Source organism: Mucor velutinosus (assembly GCF_035048745.1).
Source record: "Mucor velutinosus strain NIH1002 chromosome Unknown tig00000093, whole genome shotgun sequence".
Lineage (NCBI taxonomy): Eukaryota > Fungi > Mucoromycota > Mucoromycetes > Mucorales > Mucoraceae > Mucor > Mucor velutinosus.
In genome coordinates, this window is record NW_027041907.1 from 2,127,363 (window position 1) to 2,150,396 (window position 23,034).

The 23,034-nt window shown below is 42.1% G+C and overlaps 7 protein-coding genes across 7 annotated transcripts; 5 read left to right on the forward strand and 2 right to left on the reverse strand.

The window, feature by feature from the left end:
* Window positions 1–561: 561 nt before the first annotated feature.
* Window positions 562–4,977, reverse strand: ATP1_1 (Alpha subunit of the F1 sector of mitochondrial F1F0 ATP synthase; the record flags this gene model as incomplete). The annotated part of the gene is made up of 1 exon (XM_064821818.1): window positions 562–4,977. The coding sequence occupies one exon, from the start codon at window positions 4,975–4,977 to the stop codon at window positions 562–564; it is 4,416 nt and encodes a 1,471-aa protein (XP_064681504.1).
* Window positions 4,978–6,537: 1,560 nt separating this feature from the next.
* ATC70_002444 (uncharacterized protein) lies at window positions 6,538–8,257 on the forward strand (the record flags this gene model as incomplete). The annotated part of the gene is made up of 4 exons (XM_064821819.1): window positions 6,538–6,589; window positions 6,690–6,791; window positions 6,855–8,146; window positions 8,219–8,257. 4 exons carry the CDS (start codon window positions 6,538–6,540, stop codon window positions 8,255–8,257), a joined length of 1,485 nt encoding a protein of 494 aa, XP_064681505.1.
* Window positions 8,258–11,576: 3,319 nt separating this feature from the next.
* On the forward strand, window positions 11,577–12,306 carry ATC70_002445 (uncharacterized protein; the record flags this gene model as incomplete). Its single annotated transcript, XM_064821820.1, has 3 exons — window positions 11,577–11,679; window positions 11,880–12,232; window positions 12,292–12,306. 3 exons carry the CDS (start codon window positions 11,577–11,579, stop codon window positions 12,304–12,306), a joined length of 471 nt encoding a protein of 156 aa, XP_064681506.1.
* A 792-nt stretch (window positions 12,307–13,098) lies between these two features.
* On the forward strand, window positions 13,099–14,334 carry tmk2_1 (mitogen activated protein kinase 2; the record flags this gene model as incomplete). The annotated part of the gene is made up of 5 exons (XM_064821821.1): window positions 13,099–13,249; window positions 13,305–13,407; window positions 13,462–13,686; window positions 13,743–13,897; window positions 13,961–14,334. The coding sequence occupies 5 exons, from the start codon at window positions 13,099–13,101 to the stop codon at window positions 14,332–14,334; spliced, it is 1,008 nt and encodes a 335-aa protein (XP_064681507.1).
* Window positions 14,335–14,898: 564 nt separating this feature from the next.
* On the forward strand, window positions 14,899–16,461 carry tmk2_2 (mitogen activated protein kinase 2; the record flags this gene model as incomplete). Its single annotated transcript, XM_064821822.1, has 1 exon — window positions 14,899–16,461. The coding sequence occupies one exon, from the start codon at window positions 14,899–14,901 to the stop codon at window positions 16,459–16,461; it is 1,563 nt and encodes a 520-aa protein (XP_064681508.1).
* Window positions 16,462–16,900: 439 nt separating this feature from the next.
* Window positions 16,901–20,350, forward strand: ATC70_002448 (uncharacterized protein; the record flags this gene model as incomplete). Its single annotated transcript, XM_064821823.1, has 1 exon — window positions 16,901–20,350. One exon carries the CDS (start codon window positions 16,901–16,903, stop codon window positions 20,348–20,350), a length of 3,450 nt encoding a protein of 1,149 aa, XP_064681509.1.
* Window positions 20,351–21,304: 954 nt separating this feature from the next.
* ATC70_002449 (uncharacterized protein) lies at window positions 21,305–22,258 on the reverse strand (the record flags this gene model as incomplete). Its single annotated transcript, XM_064821824.1, has 1 exon — window positions 21,305–22,258. One exon carries the CDS (start codon window positions 22,256–22,258, stop codon window positions 21,305–21,307), a length of 954 nt encoding a protein of 317 aa, XP_064681510.1.
* Window positions 22,259–23,034: the final 776 nt, after the last annotated feature.

Sequence of the window (23,034 nt, forward strand, 5' to 3'; positions counted from 1 at the left end):
GTTTTGAACAAACTTATTGAGCAATCCTTGAAAATATGAAATGAGATTTTCGGCGAAAATGTCGAGAATTTGCATATGAAAGTTTTACAAACAGGTTTTCAGTGGCTGCCCTGGATCGGTACAATCATTTTGATTTAGTATATACCATAGTAAAAGTCTTCATTTTTGGGCTCAAAAACGCGATCGTTTGACTTTTGGTAAAAACCATGAGGGGGTGTCTCATGGTTTTTGGGTGGTTTTGGCCGATGTTTTTTAGGTCACCAAAAAGTTGAGCAAAGGTGTCTGTAAGTGAATGCTGGATAAAAGCAATTATGTGGTGCTGTTCTGGCAGTCTAAAACGGCTACTAACGCGAGAAAACACGGCTCAAATGCATCCAAATTTTGCATATATTCAAGTAGTAAAAGGCAATATGAGCAAGTTGTCTGCTCGTATATCAACTACTAGCCGATCTATCTCGCTACGCTCGATGACGGCGTCGCCCTGCGGGCTTTGGCCGATTACAATAAAACTGATTAAATCAATGGTTATAAAGGGTAAAAAAAATATATAGAGTAGTTATATTAGGTAGTATCTGAAAATAGAACTTCAGGATACACCACATTTTCTGTGTGCTTCATATTTTCGGGTAATAAAATAGTCATGCCATTGGCAGATGTTGCTCTTGACATGGCAACATAGAGTTGACCATGAGTAAATACGGGACTCCTGAGGTCCACGGCAACTTTCCTGAGAGATTGACCCTGCGACTTGTTGATGGTCATTGCGAAAGATACTTTAACCGGGAATTGCTTTCTGATCAAAATGAATGGCAATGTGCCAGGCAATGTAGACAAAGTAAAGCGAGGAATCAACTCGACTGCACCTGACTCTCCGAGGATTTTCACCTTGAGGACATACTGTCCAATTTGCTGAATGATCAGCCTTGTACCATTGCACAAACCTCTTTCAGGGTTGAGGTTTCTCAAGAGCATTACAGGAAGACCTACTTTCAACTCCAAAACTGCTGGCGGCAGCCCTGAAGGCGAAAGGGTTTGCAAATACTCTGAGGGATAGGCTTGGGTCTCCGTGTTGGTCAGATCAGACTGAGCTGTGTCAGCAGAGTACAGAGTGACCTTTTCCCCAATCACGTTCTCCATCACCTTGCTGTTAATAGCATCAACGTTGACGTTCTTTGAACAGAGAATAGCTCTTTCCTTGAAGAAATCACTATTTTGCAGAGGACACTGCAGAACATGCTGAGGATAGATATCTTCAATGAACTGATCAAGATCAGTCATCTGCCTCAAAAAAGAGGGCAAAGCAATGCTGCCAATCATGGATGGTTCATACGACATTTTTCCTATCCAATCTGCAAATTGCCTATCTGTGTCATTGGAGTTGGCAAGTCTCATATTCTCAGTCAGGCTCAGCTTTTGTAATTTGGGCCATAATCTTGACGATTTCAGTGAGGCATTGACGATTTCAGGACGGCCACCTTGCCTAACAACAGGTGGAATTTGAGCAAAATCACCGCCAAGAACAACAGGAATACCACCAAAGGTAACTTCATCACCACGACTACAAATATCACGAAGTGTTCGATCAAAAGCTTCAAAGCAATATCGATGCTGCATTGGCACTTCATCCCAAATTATCAATGCTGTCTCTCGAATGAGATCAGCAAGGTCATCGTTCTTCTTGATCGCACACACAGACTGCTCGTGGATGTTGAGTGGAATGGCAAAGCGAGAGTGTGACGTACGCCCACCAGGAAGTAGCAAAGCAGCAATGCCAGAGGAGGCAACACAGAGAACAATTTTTCCTTGGCTTCTATAAAAGTGACAAAGAGTATTGTAAATGAAGGTTTTGCCAGTGCCAGCTGGACCTTGCAAAAAGAAATGTGAGCTGTTGGCGTTGCTGTTGATGGAGGAGGTGATGGTCTCAAATATGTGCTTCTGGGTAGCGTTCATTTGAGCATACTTTTGCTGATACGAAAAGGCTTCTTGATCTTGGAGATATGACATTTCATTGAGTATCAATGAATTGCGCTGTATGCCAGTCATTCTGCTTATCAAGCCATTCCAGTTGAAGAGAGGCAAAGGCAAATTGAACTGACCTAGAGATCTGTCTTGTGCACCAAGAGATGTTTGCAACAGATATAAGCCATAATCAAGACTTCGCGTTCCATGGTAAAATTCAGCGTCAGGTTGCACGCTGAGCAGCAGCGAATACCCTTTTTGCACGATTGCATGCTCAAGGTCATCACAGAAACTTTCACAGAATTGATTCCAAATCTGAACAGGCGATACCAATGAGTTGAACATGAGCGCAGAGACAAACATTGAACGCATTGCGTAGCCAGAGGCAAAGGTAGCAGCTTCTTCAAAGGCTCTGGTCCATTCTCCATCATCTTCGATCAAATGCAGCATCATACAGGCCTCACGAAAGGTGGCGTACTCGTGATTATTGACAGTTCTCAGATGAGAAAACGACGTGGCTCCTCTGACAACTGTGAGCAGCAGACGCAGATAATACCTCTCGCCGGCAGCAGGGCTACAGTAGTACATGCGGCCGATAGACATGGTATCGGTTCGTCTTGCTTCCCACCTTTTTGGCTTCTTTTCTTTCCAAGTCATATGCTCTGGGAATTGCTGGTAAAGCAATGGTTGAAAACCAGGTTTGTTTTGATTCACGGCATTATAATGAAAGTAACCCATGAGCGTGGTATGACTCTCTCTCAGGACATTATCAATTCTTGATTGAGGCCAGGAAGGATCAAAATATACAGGCTGCTCATTTTCAAGATGAATAGCAAGTGTAGTGACAGGTGGGCTTTCCTCATGCATTGGGAACTCTTTCAACCTCCAGACGGCTTCACACGGGCTGATATAACGGCCATTCAGATATTTGGCACATTCATCATTCTGATACATTGCTGCAGTACCAGCTGTTGCGGCTGTTGTCGCGGTAGTCGTGGTTTTCAGAGTAGTCTGATCAGAACCTTTGTATATATACTTGTTGATGTATTTGATAGCCTGGACACTGGCGCATACTTCCACGTTGATATGAGCGTTGTATCTCTTTGATAGGAATGGATTATACGCTACCACCCATTCATTTGTCATATGAAAGTCGTGGTACACGTTCTGATCATCTTTGATGCGTATTACATGAGAGCGGCCATCCATTCTTCTACGATAGAGTGGATACCCATCATCAGGGACTATGGTTGCTGGCTGATAAGGCTTTGGGAACTTTTTTGAGCAGACGTCGTTACCGAAAGCATCCTTCACCATACAGGGAGATTTCTTGTTATAACCACCACATGGACCGTGCATCATGTTGCGGGTGACAATTGCATGTAGTTCAGGGTCTTGATGAACGTCTGGAATTTCTGTGGAAATAATCTGGTCGATCCTCTCTGCCGTATCAAACCGGTCATTTTGGTTATCCAAGAACAACAGCATATGACTATGCGGGAGGCCGCGCTTCTGGTATTCGATTGTTCTCACAATCCCTTTATAAGCACCAAAGATTTTCTTTTGCTTCAGGTCTTTGAGTAATGCGTCGTGCTTCCGGTTGAATACTTCAGCAACCAAATCTGGGCGATCAGCAGCACTTTGGCCAGGCAACAACTCATCTTGGATCTCCCTCCAGTTTGGGTTTGCAGTAAACGTTATGAATAACGTTGGCTTACCAAAGAATCTAGAAATAGCCATTGCGTTTTGGTACAGCTCTGCCATAAACCGGGGACCACCAGTGAAACTGCTTGGCAAAATAAACGTTCTACCCACCGTTTCAAGATCTGTATCAGAAGCACTGATAGCATCAGCAAGACCTTTGTAGACATCAGCACGGAGAGTCGTTTGATTAGCCTTGATCCAGTTTAACTTGGTTTGTTCACAAACAGCCCAAGCATCGATCAGGTATTGCTGGAATAGACGTCTCGAGAGGAACAGGATTTTGGATTCACCATTCCTGACATGCAATCTAAATCTATAGAAGGCACGCTGGGTAAGCCTGCCTGTTGCTCGACGTTGTCCCTCTTCTTGCGCTTCTTCATTGTCAACATCCATGGCATCAACAGTTGAAGCAGGCAATTGCAAACGAAGGCCCCAATGCCACCCATATTCACCTCTGGGAAAAAGCAAAACGTAATGGAGAGGCATGTAGGCAGCATGCGTCTCGTTGATCCTTCTAAAGAGTCCTCTGGAACTGGTGGAGGTGCTATTTCGATAGGTAATCAGGATGTCTCTGAAACTTGAATCAGCATATTCATTGGGGATAATAGCTGCAATCTCGTTGACAGTTGGCAAGTTCTGAGTACGCCTATCTTCACCGACAACCAATTCCAGTCTCATTTGAGGATTGAGTCGAATATACGCATCCTCGCTGACATGATCTTGGGCTTGTCGTTCTTCCTCTGCACTCAGAATTTCGTGGGCATGCTTGTAGATACGTACAAATGGGTTACCACAACGAACCGGGTCATCAATCATTTCACTTAATGCTTCAATGATTGAATCATCTAAATGCTGATTTCTGGGGTTGGCAGATCGACATGCAGCAGCATACTCGGGATCGTAAATGTACAGTTGATTGTACTTTGGAGCATTACCAAAATTCAAGGGTGCTTGCATGTGATACAATTCACCATGGGCACTTACTGGAGTAACTCCACCTCTTCTCTCCTCCTCTCCTTCTCTCTGGGCCCCTGCTGGCGTAGCAGTGGTACCGAATGAAGTAAAAGCAAACAAAGTATTGTATTGCCTTATATGCTTCAAGAAATGGGATGAGCGTGGATGGCTTCCGTTGATTAAGCTATTCAAGGGCTCAGGCGGATCTTGCAATAAGGGCAATATGGCCTTTCCTTTTTTACAGCAAGAGTAGAAGAGATTGTTGCTTCTGGATTGACCGGTAGTTCTTGCTGCGTCCCAATGCAATGCGCCACAACCATCACATACAACGTCCATTCTTCCCAGATAATGAGGTTGCATTCTTCCAAGTTCTGATATGAAAGCGGCAGGTGCTCTAGGTGCTCTAGGTGGCCTTAATGCAGCTCTCTGTCTGGCGTAGTTTCGGGCACGTTCCTGAAACAAAAATATATATATAAGGTTCGTTCGAATGTTTGTTTTTCATTTCTTTTCTATTTACTCGACATGAATCACATTTTCGAAAATTGTAATCTTCAGGTAGAGCAACTCTACAGGTTACACAGTTTCTAGCTTGAACAGGAGGCATGATAATTCGATTTGATTTTAACAAAAAGATATTTCATACACTTTATGCAAATTGTGATGCTTGATGTTCTTGGTGGAGGGGCTAAGCCCCCTCCCCCAAACCCCCTCCCCATTGCCGGCTTCGCCGGTGGTTATGCCCTCGTTTGTTCTGGCTTTTAATACTATTAAATTTTAAAAGGATATGATTGGCTTGTCTATTTTTTTTTCATAGTTTTCCAGTATATATATTTTAGATTTCCATTCATACCGACGTAGAGCATCGTGGAATTGCTAAATCTGGAAGTTTAGGCTGTTCCTGAAAGTTGTTCACTTAGTATCGAGTAAAAAAAAAATCCATTGTGTCTGAAACCAAGGCTCAGGACTATCAAATGTCGGCTGTGCCAAAGACTCCTGTGATTTATAAGCAAACACACACACGCATTGAAACGAGATGGTTCTGCAGTATGTGCTTTTTTCCCACCTGCAAATCCAAGTATACAATGATGGGAATATGTTTTTCATCTGGCGATTTTCCTTAAAATTAAGTTTCGATAATAACTTCACCGAGATGATGGGACCTGGCTTGTCTCTCTGTATTGAGGCTTAAAAAGCAGACATCCATGGGATTTTGGTGGAATTGATAATTAATTGCATGGACGTTTGACAGTGAGTTTTAAAGAAACAACCAGATGCTCAGCGTATGCCCTAAGAGCTCCATTAAAACGTAAAAGCAAACTAACTTAAAATGTACGATTGGGGGAGTGGGATACAACACCAAGTTTTCCTTGTACCCACCTGACTGTATGCTATTTTACATTTGTTGAACATGCCTTAACTTTAATGCATCAAGTACAACATAGATCCCCTTTTCTTCTCTACTATTCATACCAAATGTAATCTTTTTAGCGACTTTTTGGTACAAGACTCAGTAAACATAATGTCTAAAAGCTCCATCGCGTAATTGACAACCAATGCTTTTAGTAAGAGTATATTGACATCATTTGACAAAAAACTGCGTGTCAGTATCCTCTCATTCCTACCCCTCTAATTGAACTTGTTTTAAATTAGTAAAAATACATACTACGGGATTTTATCTCTTGTGCTATGATGTTATGCACGGTCAAGTTGATTCGGTAGCAAAAGGTCGCAAATGGAGAAAAAAAAAAGCCCAATGAGATGCTTCAAAAGCGAAATCAAAGTTTAATTTAGCACTAAATGTGTGAACTTTTTGCAAACCAAATACAGTTACACGTACTCAAAAATGTATAAATAAGCACACGGCATCTCGTAGCTGTAGATTGCTTTTTTTTTTTCTTCTTTTTCATCATTATAAACAAAATGTCTTCTCTCGTTGTCAACTACACTACTCCCAAGGGTTATGAACTCAAGCGTAAGTAATTTTAGAGAGCGTGCTGCTTGATCTCTGATCCACCTGCCCGCCTCCCTAAGCCCATATTTGACAAGAGAGTAACACGTAAATCCATTTATAGTCCAAACTGGCCTCTTTATCAATAACAAGTTTGTAAAGGGTTCTGATACCATTGAAACCATCAACCCTGCCACTGGTAAGGTCATCGCACATGTCCAAGCTGGTAAGTTGTAATGCGTAATCTATATGCATTTGAGACGTTATTCACGCCTTCATTTATCATTAGCTGATAAGGAGGATGTCGATGCTGCTGTTCAAGCTGCCTCTGATGCTTTCCACGGCCCTTGGAGCAAGATGACTCCCTCTGAACGTGCTGCTCTCATGTTCAAGCTTGCCGATCTCATTGATCGTGACAATGAAGAGCTTTCTCAAATTGAAACTCTCGATAATGGTAAGGGTATCACCTTTTCACGTCTCTTTGATGTCAAGCAAATCGCCATCACTCTTCGTTACTTTGCTGGTTACGCTGATAAGGTGCACGGAAAGGTCATTGACACTGAGGGTGCTCTTTCGTACACTCGCCATGAACCCATTGGTGTGTGTGGTGCCATTCTTCCTTGGAATTTCCCTCTCATGCTTCTAGGTTGGAAGCTTGGCCCTGCTCTTGCTACTGGTAACACTATTGTGGTCAAAACCTCTGAAATGACCCCTCTTTCCGCCTTAAAGGTCTGTCAACTCGCTGTTGAGGCTGGCTTCCCTCCAGGTGTCATCAACGTCATTACTGGTTATGGTGCTGTTACTGGCGACGCTTTATCTCGTCATATGAAGATCTCTAAGATTGCTTTCACTGGCAGTACTGCAATTGGCCGTCGTATCATGCAAGCTGCTGCCGAAAGTAACCTCAAGAAAGTTACACTCGAATTGGGCGGCAAATCTCCCAATATTATCTTTGACGATGCTGATTTAGATCAAGCTGTTCGCTGGGCTCACAAGGGTATTTTCTTTAACCATGGTCAATGTTGTTGCGCTGGTAGCCGTATCTATGTCCAAGAGAGCATTCACGACAAATTCCTCGAGAAGTTCAAGGAGTATACTAGTCAAACCAAGCTGGGTAACCCTCATGACGATGATACCTTCCAAGGTCCTCAAGTTTCCCAGACACAATTCGATCGCATCATGAGTTATATTGAGTCTGGTAAGGAGCAAGGTGCTACATGTTACATGGGCGGTAAGCGTTGGGGCGATGAAGGCTACTTTATTGAACCCACTGTCTTCACTGATGTCAAGGAAGACATGACCATTGTACGCGAAGAAATCTTTGGCCCCGTTGTCACCGTCTCCAAGTTTAAGGATATCGATGATGTCCTCAAGATGGCTTTGGATACTGAATATGGTCTTGCTGCTGCCGTCTTCACCAAGGACACTGCCCGTGCTATTGACGTCTCTAACCGTCTCCAAGCTGGTACTGTTTGGGTCAACTGTTACAACGAATTGGATTACAATACACCTTTCGGTGGTTTCCGTCAAAGTGGTATTGGTCGTGAGAACGGTGAATATGCATTGGACAACTATATCCAGGTAAATGTCTACACATCAAATGCAATGCACATGGCGTGAGAACATGCAACTAACTCAATTTAATGTAAACAGGTCAAGACTGTTAAGATCAATGTTAGCCGTAAGCCATAAATCTTTATTCCCTCATCTCCCTTCAATATTTATGCTTCATGATAACTATGAACAAACAATTGCCCCAACAAAAAAACTCTCACAAAAAAAAAAAACCTTTCCCACACTATTAATATATATATATATGAAAACCGGAAATAAATATGATCATATTATTGTACAAACCAATTCCTATCAGCCAAATGTAAGTTGCAATGTCGCTCACGTCTTTGGCAATCTCACGTCGGATTCAATGCCAGTTTAGATCCATAAATTTATGTCAGCAAGGTAGAACTTATATCCATCCAATCTACTATCATGGTTAACAAAGAGACGGCTTATTTGTGACATTTGAAAGTGTGAAAAATTTTCCTAGTTCAAAAAGTATAAAAGGATAGCAAAAGTAAGCAATGATTCTATTTCTTTAGTGACCGTACTCTACAGGATCTGTATGCAGTATGTTTCAATTCTACGTTTTCTAAACTAGATACAATCCCAAAGCTAGTCGATGATTTTTAGTAGACCTTCTTTTGAGTGAAGTGTGCCAATTATTGCTCTCTGAGCAATTTTTGTCAGTTGATGATCTCGTCTGTCTTTATTCCAAGGACATGACAAGGAAGGAGCTACAGGTCTGATAGCTTATTAATTTTTTTTAAAACAAAAATATGAATGAAAAACAATCAATTGTCTTGCTTGGTAGCACTAAAGTGCTTTCAACATTTATAGAATCAATGCTTTCGATATTTCACAACTTATTTGAGTAATGATTTCTTTTTCAAAGATGATGCTATTCAGTTTGGTTGCTTGAAAAGTCGTAAAGCATCCCTTGATCCAAGCATGGCATGTCTATTAGGTTTATGAGGAAAGGATTTGCCTTCCAACGTCAGGTTGCAGTGGTGATAAATGGCTATATATATCTAAGCCACTTAGAATTTGATCGTTTCCAGCACAGAAACATCGCAATACACTACTACCATTATATAAATAATAGGCTCAAAAATCTTTGTTCGCATTTACAGACATGCTCATGAGATTCTAAGCGAAGAAGATGGACGACAAGCTTGAAACATATCAACAAGAATGCTCACATTTGACTCAACTCTTAAATGAGATTGTAGCTAATTATTGGTGAAGATAGGCGCACTCAGAATCTGCCAGCTGTCAACGAGATTGCAGCCATCACTCTCAATGAAAATTCTGATACAAGTTTTAAAGATATCCTCACCACATACCAAATAGCTTTTTAGCCAGTGGCAATAATCTCTTTTAAACGAATCAATTAGACGCATACAGCCTACATGCCATGCTGAAATGCTGCAAATCATTAGAAAGCTGCAATTACATATATTTTAGTGATGAATCGTAATGACTGGCGTTATTAGATGTGAAAATGCCCTACAAAAGTGAAAGAAAGTATCCAGACTAACTGACAGTCTCTTCAAATTTGTGTTTTCATTTAATCTGCATCCTAGCCATCATTGTCATTATCAGAATCGCATTTTCGTAGGCCTACAGCGCCAAACTGATTTAAAATCCGAACACTCTTTTTTTTTCTTTCCAGATTGGTCGAATTATGTCTTTTTTTCGACTTGATTCAACTATTTTACGAAATTCGATTATATAAATTGTGATGATCAGCCCGTACTTCCTAATACAATTAGTAGTAGATTTCTTTCCCAACTTAGTTCAAAAATATCTTATTCTCCTTCATTGCAGACACTGGGTCCACCAACAGCCTTTTCTATCACTCAGTATGACATTTTAAGGACTCTAAATAAAACCTGGAGCTCGTCTCCCCTACAAAAAAAAAGTACTTCCTAATACATTCTTGGAGTACTTTTCAAGGCGCTTCCAATAGTGCCAAGTAAAACAGATGCTTTGACTGGACTTACTAAGCAATTTCAGAAAATATAAAATGAGGTTTTTGGCCAAAATGTTGGAAGTTTGTATATGAAGACCTGATAAAAGTGGTTTCAGAAGTTACTTTGGATCGAGAGAAACATTTTGATTTAATATATACCATAGTAACGAGCCGTTTGAACGTAGGTTGGTTTCCACCGAAGCGAAGCGTAGGTCAGGAAACCACCCGAAGTGCTGAAAGGCTCGTATACCATAGTAAAAGTCTTCATTTTCAAAGTGAAAAATGCGATCGTTTGAATTTCGATGGAAGCCATGAGGGGTACCTCATGCTTTTTGATCGATTTCTGACGATTTTTTTTTTTGGTCCCAAAAAGTTGAGCAAAGGTGTCAGGAAGTTACTACTACTCGAGTACAATTGCTTGGTGTCATTCCAGCGGCTCAGAAAGGTCTACGTGCTACGATACAAAGGCTGGAAAGCTGTTAAATTTGGCTGTGCTTTATACGTTTGGTTGTCAATAGGTGCGTTCTTGTTACGATACAAAGGCATAAAGATATTGTATTCATTAATCTATTTTCAGAGCTTGTTTTACATCCAAATATTCAGCAGAAAATATTAGATTAAGTAGCACTGTTGTATCGCAGTTCCATAGCCTAATAATACAGATTATTAGTGAGATAATGGCGGTTGTAAGGCAATCTGGACATTTTAGACGCAATAGATAGTTTGCATTCAGTAGGCTCATATTTGCAAACTACTAAATCAATTGTTCGATATCAAGTTTCCAGAAGTTCAACTAGAAGCCCCCCACCCATGACTGAAATGTAGGTTTAGATTGCTAACATACTTCAAGCTAAGAATTCCAGCTTCAAATCAATTACCATCCATCCATGAGGCAGCATTATTAAATAATATGTTCTCAGTAAATTCTCAATGCAAAAGCCAAACGTCCTAGATCTAGCCCTATTTTGACGTCTCAGTTTTTCATAAGCTTAAAGCAGTTCTTGCAACTTTTTTTGCCAGTTACTCTTTTTAAAATGAAAAAAATCATTTCGAAAAAGGTACTATCGGGTTCCATGTTTGTGTGCAAACAAAAAACACTATTAACGCTCTCCGCAATAACCCTCAGAGGATTCGACATGCCAGATCTGACCTTCAGTACTAAAATGCCATCGTCTACATCGATTCAACCGTATTGGAAAGTAGAGATTGTCGTTTCAAATAAGCATACTACTAAAGGCGATAGCCACATACTTTAGAATCTGCGCCTTTCTTCTAAAATTTAAATCATCTGGCAGTGATTTGTGCTCATCATCATTTGCCATTATGGCTGTTCCTTTTTTCAACAAAAATTGTTTCCACCTAAGCCACACGTTGATCCAGCCAATCAATGATACCAGCAGTAAAACTTTTTGAAAGGAAAGGGATTAAGACGCAAGAAGCCACTGGCAAGTGTTTAGTTCCTCCTCTTTCTTATTCGCTATGCAACTTTTCGTTAAGTCTCTTGCCGGTAACACCCTCGCTCTCGAGGTTGCCCCCTCCACCTCTGTTGAGAATGTTAAGGCTATGATTGCCGCCCGTGAAGGTATTTTCAAGATCGGATACATTGGATGAGTATTTCGATTTTTCTGTTGGTGTGCTCGGGTTTCGATACACGATGGGCGTCTAGATGGAAAGAAACGATAAATATATAATATAAACGCGGCAAAAAACACAATAGACAAAACGAAATATTCATTCAATGAAATCATCATCGACGAGATATACTCAAGTCATCATTATTAGGTATTGATGCCGATTTCCAATGTCTCTCTTTCGCTGGTAAGTCTCTCCAAGATGCTGAGGCTCTTGCCCTTTACGGTGTCCAAGACAACTCTACTCTCCACCTCAACGCCGAACTCCTCGGTGGTGGTAAGAAGAGAAAGAAGAAGACCTACACTACTCCCAAGAAGATCAAGCACAAGCGCACCAAGGTCAAGATGGCTATTCTCAAGATGTACAAGGTCGATGAGTCTGGTAAGATCACCCGTCTTCGTCGTGAGTGCCCCAACGCCACCTGTGGTGCTGGTGTCTTCATGGCCAAGCACAAGGACAGACAATACTGTGGCAAGTGTCACTTGACCTATGTCTTCCAAAAGGTAACCGTTTGAAATGTCAGATTTTAGAATGTTTTGAAAAACTAACTTTGTTTGAACAGGACCAAGAGGCTTAAATCTTTTGTAAAATAAACTCATTTTGCATATCTGTTGAATAGCCCTTTATTCTTGAACAAAAAAATCAATAAAAATTTTGAATTTCCTTAAATATCTCTCTAGATGGCATAATGTTGCTCTGTCAGTAGCTCAGGGCATCTCGTTGATAACTTTTGTCAGAATGAAAAGGATACCTGGCTTGGTGTAGCGACCATTTGATTTAGTACAGCACGATGTTTATGCTCTACAATCGCTCGTTTTTTGATTCTAATATGTAAAATGAGCTCACGTCTACAATTGAATGCGGGATCTTTTCGACTTAAACATGCACTTGAAGCGATGTCATCCTGTGCTTGGTTCAATCAACACGCTTTCAGCTACAAAGCCTCTGGTGAAACGGATCTTCGTCTTGTGAACTATGCAATGTCTATAATGTATATAACATGCGCTGGCTGTAGATCCAGATATGCGGTGGTCCCAGATGATGGAAATCTTAATCAACATTTTCATGGCTAAATCAAGACATTCAAAATTTGAGTGATTACCAATTAATGAGTCCTATACCTCAACATGACACCCTGTTTTCTAGTTTCATGCCTTTGACTCCAAATCTGATTGTTTAATGTCAAACATGAGGGACCAGATAGAATCTTGAAGAAGTTTGAGGCAACTGGCACTGCCAATCGAGTCACAATCGAGAGTTCCAGAAGGCTCCTTCATGTGGGAGCAATGGTGAGAGATTTATATAAACCACCAAATTCGTGTTTTTTTCTCTCTTTTTTTCTCTGCAATACTAAATACTTCACATAACTATGTCTGACGATAATAAGCAATTAGCTCTAGCTGAAAAGGATCTCGGTAACCAGGCCTACAAGAAGCGCGAATTCGATGTCGCTCTCGGTCACTATGACAAGGCATACGAATTGGATAATACCAACATTACCTTTTTGACCAACAAAGCTGGTAAGCGGAAAAGCACATGGGTAATAGATCCTCTAGCTGATTTTTTGCTTGATAGCCGTTCTTTTTGAACAAGAAAAGTTTGAAGATTGTATCAAGGTCTGTGAGGATGCCATTGAACGCGGTCGTGAGTTGAGATGTGATTACAAATTGATTGCCAGGTAAGGGATTACGTTATTCTATGCTTTCAGAATGGGAAATTTAACATGAAACAGAGCTCTTCAACGTATCGGCAATGCTTACTCCAAGTTGGATAATTTGGACGAAGCCATCAAATACTATGGTAAATCTTTGACTGAACACCGTACTCCTGAAACTCTCCAAAAGCTTCGTGATGCTGAGAAGCTCAAGAAAGAACAAGAGAAGGCTGCTTACTATAATCCTGAACTCGCTGACAAGGCTCGTGAGGAAGGCAATGCTCTCTTTAAGGCTGCCAAGTGGTAAGTTTCATTTGTACAACTCTGTTTATGCAAAGCAGATGCTGACTGATGATTAGGCCTCAAGCTATTGAACAGTACACCGAAGCCATCAAGCGTAATGATAAGGATGTCAGACCCTACTCCAACCGTGCCGCTTGTTACTTGAAGTTGATGGCTATTCATGAAGCCGAGAAGGATGCTGATAAATGTATTGAACTTGATCCCACTTTCGGTAAGTAGTGACATTTGTCTATGGGGCATAATGAACAAGCAACTCAATTATGATGACATATAGCTCGTGGCTATATCCGTAAGGCTGCTGCTCAACTTGTCAAGAAGGAATTCCAAGAGTCTATTGATACCCTCAACTTGGCTAAAGAGCATGACAAGGACGGAAAGTGTGCTCGTGAGATCCAACAACAAATGATGAAGGCTTACACCGCCATGAACCCCATGTCAGGTGCTGGTGCTGGCGAATCACAAGAAGAGACTCTCAAGAGAGCTGCCCAAGATCCTGAGGTTCAACGTATTCTTGGCGACCCTGTCATGCAACAAATTCTCCAACAAATGCAAGAAGATCCCAAGGCCGCACAAGAGCATTTAAAGAACCCTCAAATTGCTGCCAATGTCCGTAAATTGATGAGCGCTGGTGTCATTCGTATGGCCTAAATGTGAATGTGTGTTTCCTGTCTCTGTGTGTATTTTTGTCCATTTTTCTCTTATAATTTGTAGCATTCTAATAAAAATTAACCATTATTGATTACGATTGTTTATGCTTCGGATGGTTCTCTACCTTCGCTTCGCTTCGGTGAGAACCAATCTGTGCAGCGGCAGCTCGCGCTACCAATCGCCTTTGCGTATCTTATCAAAATACTGCTAATTTCATTTTGACCCTTCAATTACACATGAACACCCTTCATATTATCTGTGAATCTGATTCTTATGCGCTGTTCTACATCCATTTACGCGTAGCTACTTTATATACGGCAAGCAGCATACTGGTATTTCCTCTTATTAGTCAAGAGTGTTCTTGATACAGCAAAATCTGAGTGCATTTGAGCTGTGTTTTCTCGCGTTCAAGACCGTTTTAGATTGTCAGAATAGCACCAAACAATTGCTCTCATCTGGCAGTTACTTTCTGATACCTTTGCTCAACTTTTTGGGGATCAAAAAAACATGGATGAAATTCGACCAAAAAGCATGAAGTACCCCTCATGATTTTCATCGAAAATCATGGCTTTCTCCGCTAAAGATCACAATTTAGGTGAAAAAGGCAGGACCACCAACTTTGGTGGCTCTACGCTGGATTCCAGCCATAATCCAGGCAACAATATGTTTACATATGCTTCATTCTTCAAGGATATCAACTCGCAAAAGAGAACTCCATTCAAGATCACCCCTTCCATTTCTAATAATGGTGTTATCGGCAAAGCTCTTGACTTCACGTCCACCTTCGTTGAAGCCCAGGATGATTTCTCTCTGATCATCGACTGTGTACAGTTCGTCGGCATGCACTTCAAGGAGAAATCGTTATCAAGCTGTCTCCGTGAACAATATCCCAAAGGTCTTGGTATTCGACACCGTGTGGTTGGCAAGAATCACAAAGTCATTGAAATCAACTTCCCCACAGAAGAGGATTGTATGGAAGCCTTGCAGAAAGAGTTTATTCTCCAAGGTGCAACTATCCAAGTCAACAAGACCCTGGACAAGCATGCCAACATCTTTCGAGTTAGCATTTCGGCCATTCCTTACAAGCCGGTGGAGGTACTCCAACCTCTGTTGATCAAAGCCTTTGAAGAATATGGTGATATCCTCAATGTCGGGCTCTGCCACTCCAAGGATGGGGATTGGTTCACTGGACGCGGCTTCGTCACCCTTAATATCGACAAATCCAAACATTATGCAGCCGAGTTGAAGCCTCAGGTCGCACTTGATGGCTCGCAGGAGAATCTCCGCTTGACATGGGCAAACATGCAACCCATCTGTTCGGATTGCCATACCGATGATCACGTCAAGGCTGACTGTCCTAGGAAGAAAAGGAAGGCCTGCCATAAATGCGGTAGCCTTGAGCATCTGATTGCTACTTGCCCCCAGGCTTACTGGAATAGGAAGAAGGACCAACCATCCCAAGACCGTCGCCGTCGCAATTCTGACACCCAGGGGAACCCTCCCGCTCCAAAGCCTACTGGAAGAGAAATTGATCTTCTAGAGCTAATGCAAGTACCCAAGCCGAAGTACCTTAACAAACAGAAGGCAACGACTAGAGGCGAATCCTCTATGGACACCAGTGACACGGAATCGGTTGCATCCGCGGCATCTTCTGAACCTGTGCAAGACGTTCCTATGCAAGCGATTCAGGAGACAATCGAGCCTCATGGCACAGAGGTTATCACTGAAACTTCTAGCACAGAGGTTCCTGCTGACTCTTCAAACAGCGAAGCTCTCAAGGATGACAAACTGGGTGCAACCCAGGAGGATCAATCGGCCAACCAGCCTGTCGCGCCAAGCTCTGACGAATCTGAATACGAAGACACCAGTAGTACTGGAGAGGAGGACTCGGACAGTCTCACCACAGCTAACTTCAGGAATCGTTACAATCTTCGTGATGTCAGACCACCGGTCTCCAGCCGTAAGGATGATACAACGCCTGAGACATCCCACAAGAGGAATGCAATGGATTCCACCCCCATGGGATCGGATGAAGAAGGACATGCCAAGAAGCTCTTCAAGCAACAAGAGCCTCATGGCACGGCGGATGCAGCGTATGGCGCCTCATCAACAACCACTTCATTATAAACTAATGATTGGGACAACACAAACTAAAAATGTCAATATTAGGATAGGTTCCATCAACTGCAGGAACCTCTACAAACAATACAACATCGCTGCTACCAACAGCTTTATACGGCATCTCAAAGGAGAACTATGCAATATTTTACTATGTCAAGAAACTAATGCTCAATCACACTCCTTCGAAAGCATCACCACCAACTTTAAGTACCAATTCCAGTACCACCAAGCTATATGGACCACTCATTGTGGAATAATCAACTTTAATCAAGCTCTAAATTTACAACAATTGCACGTTTTCAACGAAGGAAGGGGTATCTTAGCCAAAATCTCACTCGTTGACAACAATATGCCACCCATCTATATACTTAATATCTATGCACATGCAGACGATTATAGAGCCAGAAACCGTTTTTTTGGCCAAATCACCAGCCACCTCAAAAGCATGCCTGAAATCATCCCTTCATTGATCATAGCTGGCGATATGAACTACAGTTTCGACACCACCACATACCATCATACTCACCGTGCAGGGAAACCCAAGCAGTTTGCCGATTTCTTGAACACCCACTTTTCCGATTGTCTCAATCCAAAGAATGAACCTCATGCGTATACCTTTCGGCGTGGGTCCACCATGTCGACCATCGACTATATGTTTGCAGGCCACGACATAGCCTCCAAAATGAGTGATGCCACTAACTCGTTTATCAGGCCAGATTGGACAGACCATGCTCTCTTGACCAAAACATATACTACTGGATTGACTAACTGCGGTAAAGGACTTTGGCGAGCGAACCCTCACCTCGCCAAGAACCATAAGTATCGACAGAAACTAGACGACGAGCTTAGAACATTTGTTGCGGTGAAACTCGACAGCTCTCTGTCTGCTCAAGAAAAGTGGGATCTTATTAAAAACAAGGCCAAACAGGTTACTATTCAGTTCACCAGAACACACGATCATTGGAGGAAGGCTAGAATCAAGACACTGCAAAGTGAAAGGAACAATTTGATACGACGCTACAGACATGACACTACTTGCTTGAGGCTACTGTTGCAGGATGTGGAGAACGAGCTAGCCAAGTTGCAACAGGAAATCGTGGATATTCAGCTTCTTAAGGCCGGGAAACGATGGCTTGAAAATAGTGAAAAGTCGCCTGGATACATAAAGCAGACCAGTAAACAACGCCTTGATCAGCGAACCATCCCCAACTTGAAGCACCCTCGTACTGGGGTCGACTGTCTCGACACTGCCTCCAAGCTGAACGCCGCAGAACGATTCTACCAGAAACTGTACACCGAAGAACGGATAGACTCTACCTGCCTGAACAAAATGCTGGACTACATCGACACCACTCTGTCAGCCGACGACGCCAACCAGATCACCGCATTAATAGACTACGACGACATTCTGCTAGGGTCTGCTCGAACTCCCAAAGAAAGCAGCCCAGGATTAGATGGTATCGGGTATGAAATCTTATATCTCATTATATCTCACCCTAGCTGCCGAGACATCGTGCACCAAGTATTTAATGACGCTATCCAGCACGCCAAATTTCCCAAATCATGGCAGGAATCTTGTATTATCCTTCTGTTTAAGAAAGGGGACCGGAGCGATCTCGCCAATTATCGCCCCATCACATTGATTGCGGCCGACTGCAAAGTCTTTACTCGTATTATGAACTCTCGTGTCATACCAGTAGCCAACAAACTCATCAACCCATATCAATGCGGCTTCTTGTCAGGTCGATATATCGGTGATCACGGCATGTCTCTCAGGGTAATTATGGATAACGCTTCATCCGCCAGCTGGCGAAATGCAACCAACTTTGTCGAATACACTGGAATCATGCTGGACAACGCCAAAGCATATGACAGAGTCCACCCCCAGTATCTCTCACAAGTACTGTTGAAGTTTGGATTTCCACCACAATTCGTCGCCTGCATCCTCAACCTGTTTTTCGATAACTTCATCCATGTCAACATCAACGGTTTTCTGACGAAACCTATCGCACAACGACGAGGCATTCGGCAAGGTGATAGCATCTCACCTGTCCTATTCAATCTAGCTATTGAACCGTTCCTCTTATCCATCATCAACAACACTGCAATCTCAGGCTATAGTCTTCAGCACACCAAACTACCCAAAAATGTGCAGATCCCGTGGGTGTCTCCTGCTCCCGTTAAGGTCTTAGCTTATGCGGATGATGTTCTCACGTATGTAAAATCTCATTCAGAACTAACTGAACTCCAAAGAAGACTTAAGACGTACAACCGGGCCTCCAATGCCAAGATTAACTATGACAAGTCAGTGGCATTTCCCTTGCACGGCGGTAGCATGAAAGGGTCTGAAGGCCTCAGAGTCCAAGATCACATCATCAACCGGCTCAAGATGAAATGGTATGACAGCCACTCTCCCGGGTATATCAAATATTTGGGGTACCCCATCTGGTTCTCCAACCATCAACGCGATGTATATGTGTCTGAACTCCTTGGTAAAGTCAAAGCGGCGGTGGCGATATATAGTCAACGGAATGTGTCTCTGTACGGTAAAGCCAACATCGCCAACAATATGATCCTATCAAAATTATGGCACGTCATTCGCATTGTATCGCTACCTCTGGATGTCTTGAAGCAACTGAAGTCCATTATATACCAATTCGTGATGTCTGGCCTCTTCCCGCCACTGAAAGGAAACTCATTTTTCCTACCGCGAGATCAAGGCGGCCTAGGATTGATTGACATTGGAGCTCAACAGCATGCTCTTCAGTTTCGTTATATCAAGGTGCTCCTTCAAGGAAACAAGGGTTCGGTCCCGGACTTTACCTACCAGCTCCTGACCAACGCTCTCCGCCTAGCCCATGACACACCCGACCATGTAGTGCCCCTCTTCTTTAAAGCAGCGAGATACAAGAACACGCTGAATGGGTTCCACCCATTCCACTCAATTTTCGGTGCCATGGACATTTGCCGCCAACGAAGCTCACTGTGTATTGATTGGCAACGGAGGCCAAGCGCGCTGACCATCCTGAGTCTCCCCCTCACTGCAATCTTCACCTTCGATGAAAATTTGGAAGAACTTGAATTTCTACAGTGTGAAACCGCCAAAACCAGCAAAGTCCAGGAATTTTTCAAATACAATTCGGAGCAAGCCATGTTTCAACTTGTTCCCAAGTCCACATGTAGCAAGAGAAACACCTGGCTCAAGCTTGAAAAAGCCCTCCTACGACAAGAGTTGCATTATCAACCATTCGTACACAACAACAGCACTGAAGATGGTATCGACCTGAGACCATTTGCCGCATCACTTCGCTTCCAACAACTATCGATCCTTCAGCTCTCAAACAAAAACGTTCGTTTCATCATGCAGTCATTGGACACATTAGACGTTGGCCGCCACTTCAACAACAACATCTCCAAAAAGCAATGGACAGCCTTCTATAAAAACGACATGCACTACTCGGCTCGTAATCTGTGGTACCGGATGCTCCATCAGCAATCCCCTAATAAGCTCGCCCTCTTCCAAAGACACTTGCCCAATTTAGAGTCTGATCACTGCGATCTATGCAACGAAGTAGAAGATGCCAAACATCTTCTAATTAGCTGTGCTCACAAGATCGATGTATGGAACTCCACCTTCAATGAGTTCCTCAGCTATCCCAAAAATGCTGACCCTCGCCTCGTCTACAACAACATTATGCTCCTCAAACTAGAACGCTATCTCATATACAGCTACGATATGCAGTTCACTATATATGACTTCTTCGCCACTATTATGCGTATGATTTGGAGAAATCACTTCCAACAGCTCTACAATTATATACCTTTTGATCCCTCTGTAGTATGCCGCCAAATCCGCGCCGAATTGATAAGATTGTCAAATCTTAGGAAACTCTAAATAGCTTATATATGGCACGTCACTTTGTTTACATACACTTGTCCATCCCTTGATGCGTTTAATTTATTTCTAATAAATCAAATATCATCCAAAAAAAAAAAAAAAAATTTTCATCGAAAATCAAACGATCGCATTTTTCACCTTGATAACGAAGACTTTTACTATGGTATGTATTGATTCAAAATGATGCTATTGATCTAACGTAACCTCTAAAATTATCTTTGTGGAACATTGATATGCAAAATCTCGACTTTTGGGCCAGAAACCTCTTTTCATATTTTCGTAAATTATTCAATTAGCTTATTAAAAACATCCATCTTACTTGGTACCATTGGATGCGCCTTGAAAAGCACTCCAAGAAAGCTTAAAGAAGCATAGGATGATCATCATATTTTTTATAGTCGAAGATCACAGAAGAGTTCAATCGAGTCGAAAACCATCAAGATTTGGCCAATCTGGAACAGACTATGATTCTGGGTTTTAATTAATTTTGGCTTCTGGGACTGGCTGGCAAACTTATGCCCTTTTCATCATGAAGACAATACAGTAATAGATGCCCTTGAAGCGTATGGAAAGTAGGTGGAAAATTACGTAGCACTATCGTTAGCCATGGCATTTTCCTTGCGTCCTATATTTAATAAAACCAGCCCACCAACATACTTGTAAGATCAGCTTCTTTCCTTTTTGAGGCCTTGAAAGTGTCTGGAGACCATGTTACGATGAGCCATGCCTGACAAATGCCTGGCAACTCAGTTTCCATATTAGGTTGTAAAAGTGTCTAGAGACTGAACGTTTATTATGTTGTGATATATGATATGTAAAGTTTATTTCTGTTTGAATATGTATAGGGGTATTTACAGGGTTTTTATATAAAGTGGATATATGTTCCATAGCGACGTTTGTTATTTACCATCCAACATCTAAATTAAGGTAAATAAAAAAGAAACAGACATCTTAGGGATTTTGTGCGACTGCTTGAGATTGCTTCTTCCAGGAAGGCATGTTGCGGAATAGCTTTGATCTGGTGGTGGTGCTGTTCTTTGTTTCAGATGGAGGCGATGTTTCCTTAGGATGCTGATCTGCTGCTGCTGTTGTTGTTGTTGTTGTTGTGGCCAATGTAGGCACATTTTTCCTGCTTGAGAATTTGCGTGTGATACCAAATAGTGTGTCGCGTTTTCTTTTTTTAACTTCAATTACCACTTCTTCATCTTCAGACAGTGATGAAAATGAAGAATTGAGACCTTGTTTCAAGTGTCCTGTGCTGTTGCTTCTTTGGAATGTCGATCGAAGGAGACCTAGGGCGCGGCTTCGCTTGTTGGGAGAGAGAGTTTGTATGTGGATAGAGGATTCATCGCTGCTAGTGTCTTCCTCAGAGTTGACCAGGCTGGGTGGCAATAATGCTTCATGTGCATTCAAATGTCCAGTGCTGTTGCTACGTTTGGGTATTTTACGGTGGGATTTGATGAGCTGATGAATGTTGAGTGGATTTTTGCTGGAGGAGGATGGGAATGTACGAAGAGCGTGAAACAATGGTACCTTTTGTTGTTGTTGTACTAGTGCGTGCTTGGCATCGTCGATGTGTGTAGTTTTTGTAGTCAGAGCAATCACTGCAGTTTTGGGTTTTGTGGATGGAATGATGGCTTTTGGCTTGTGGGTGAGTGATTTCTTTTTGCTGTGTTTCTGATGTGGGTGCTTCTTTTTGCTCTTCTTATGCGTGCTATCTGGGAACCTCCATTTAGCAGCGTTGAGAGGCTTTTTATGCGGCGTAATTTGATGATAAGCAATGTACAGGATGGAGTAGACCCAGTAGAGATGCGAGTGCACTACTGCATAGACGGACAGGCCTATCACTGACATTTGCTTTATTTTGTCGTCGTTTTTCTTGGTGATTTTTGTAGCGTCAGACATGGTGGATGGAAGGTGTGAAGAAAGAGATGGGAAAGGGGAGGAATTGTGATTCTAAATGAATTTATACAAGATTTAGTGTCAATTCTGGGTACAAACAACCCAAAATGGTTTGCAAAACTGCTGTATCAACTTCTTAAAACGGCAAATTTGTTAATTGTTTGGCTCATTTGTGTGAATCTTGGACTTTTTGCTGTCAAAAAGCTGCACTGCTACACCAAATGTAGGACAAGAATAAATTGTATTTTTAAAAAAGGAGCAGGGTTTTGCCCTTACAAAATACATTGATTTTTTGCAGGTTTCAGTAGCAGTTTGGCTGGAGCATTGGAGACTAGTAAGATCAGTGTTCATTATCCAGCACAAAATATGGTCATCACTCAGCAGAGATAGGTTTCACATGCATACAAAGAACTGACTGCACGGACCTGTGATAAGTATGGTTAAGCGACTGTTGGACAAATATATTTAAGTATACACTTTATGTGAGAAGCATATCAGATTCTTAAATTAGCTAGAGACATCACAATTGATTGTTTTGATCGAGCATTCCTTTGGAAATGTTGACTCAGCAAGAGTTCTGTGCTGTGTACTCATTCAACATGATGACCAAGCAGTTGCTATATCCTTATGAATTGGATAACTATATTCAAGAAATTGACCGCAACTCTATTTGAGTGTAAGTTTGCTATGCATGATAATGAGTGTTAAACGTTAGAAATGTGGATCCGCCAGTATTTGCCATGTGGCAATAATCCATTGTACGTACTCGCGTGTGAGAT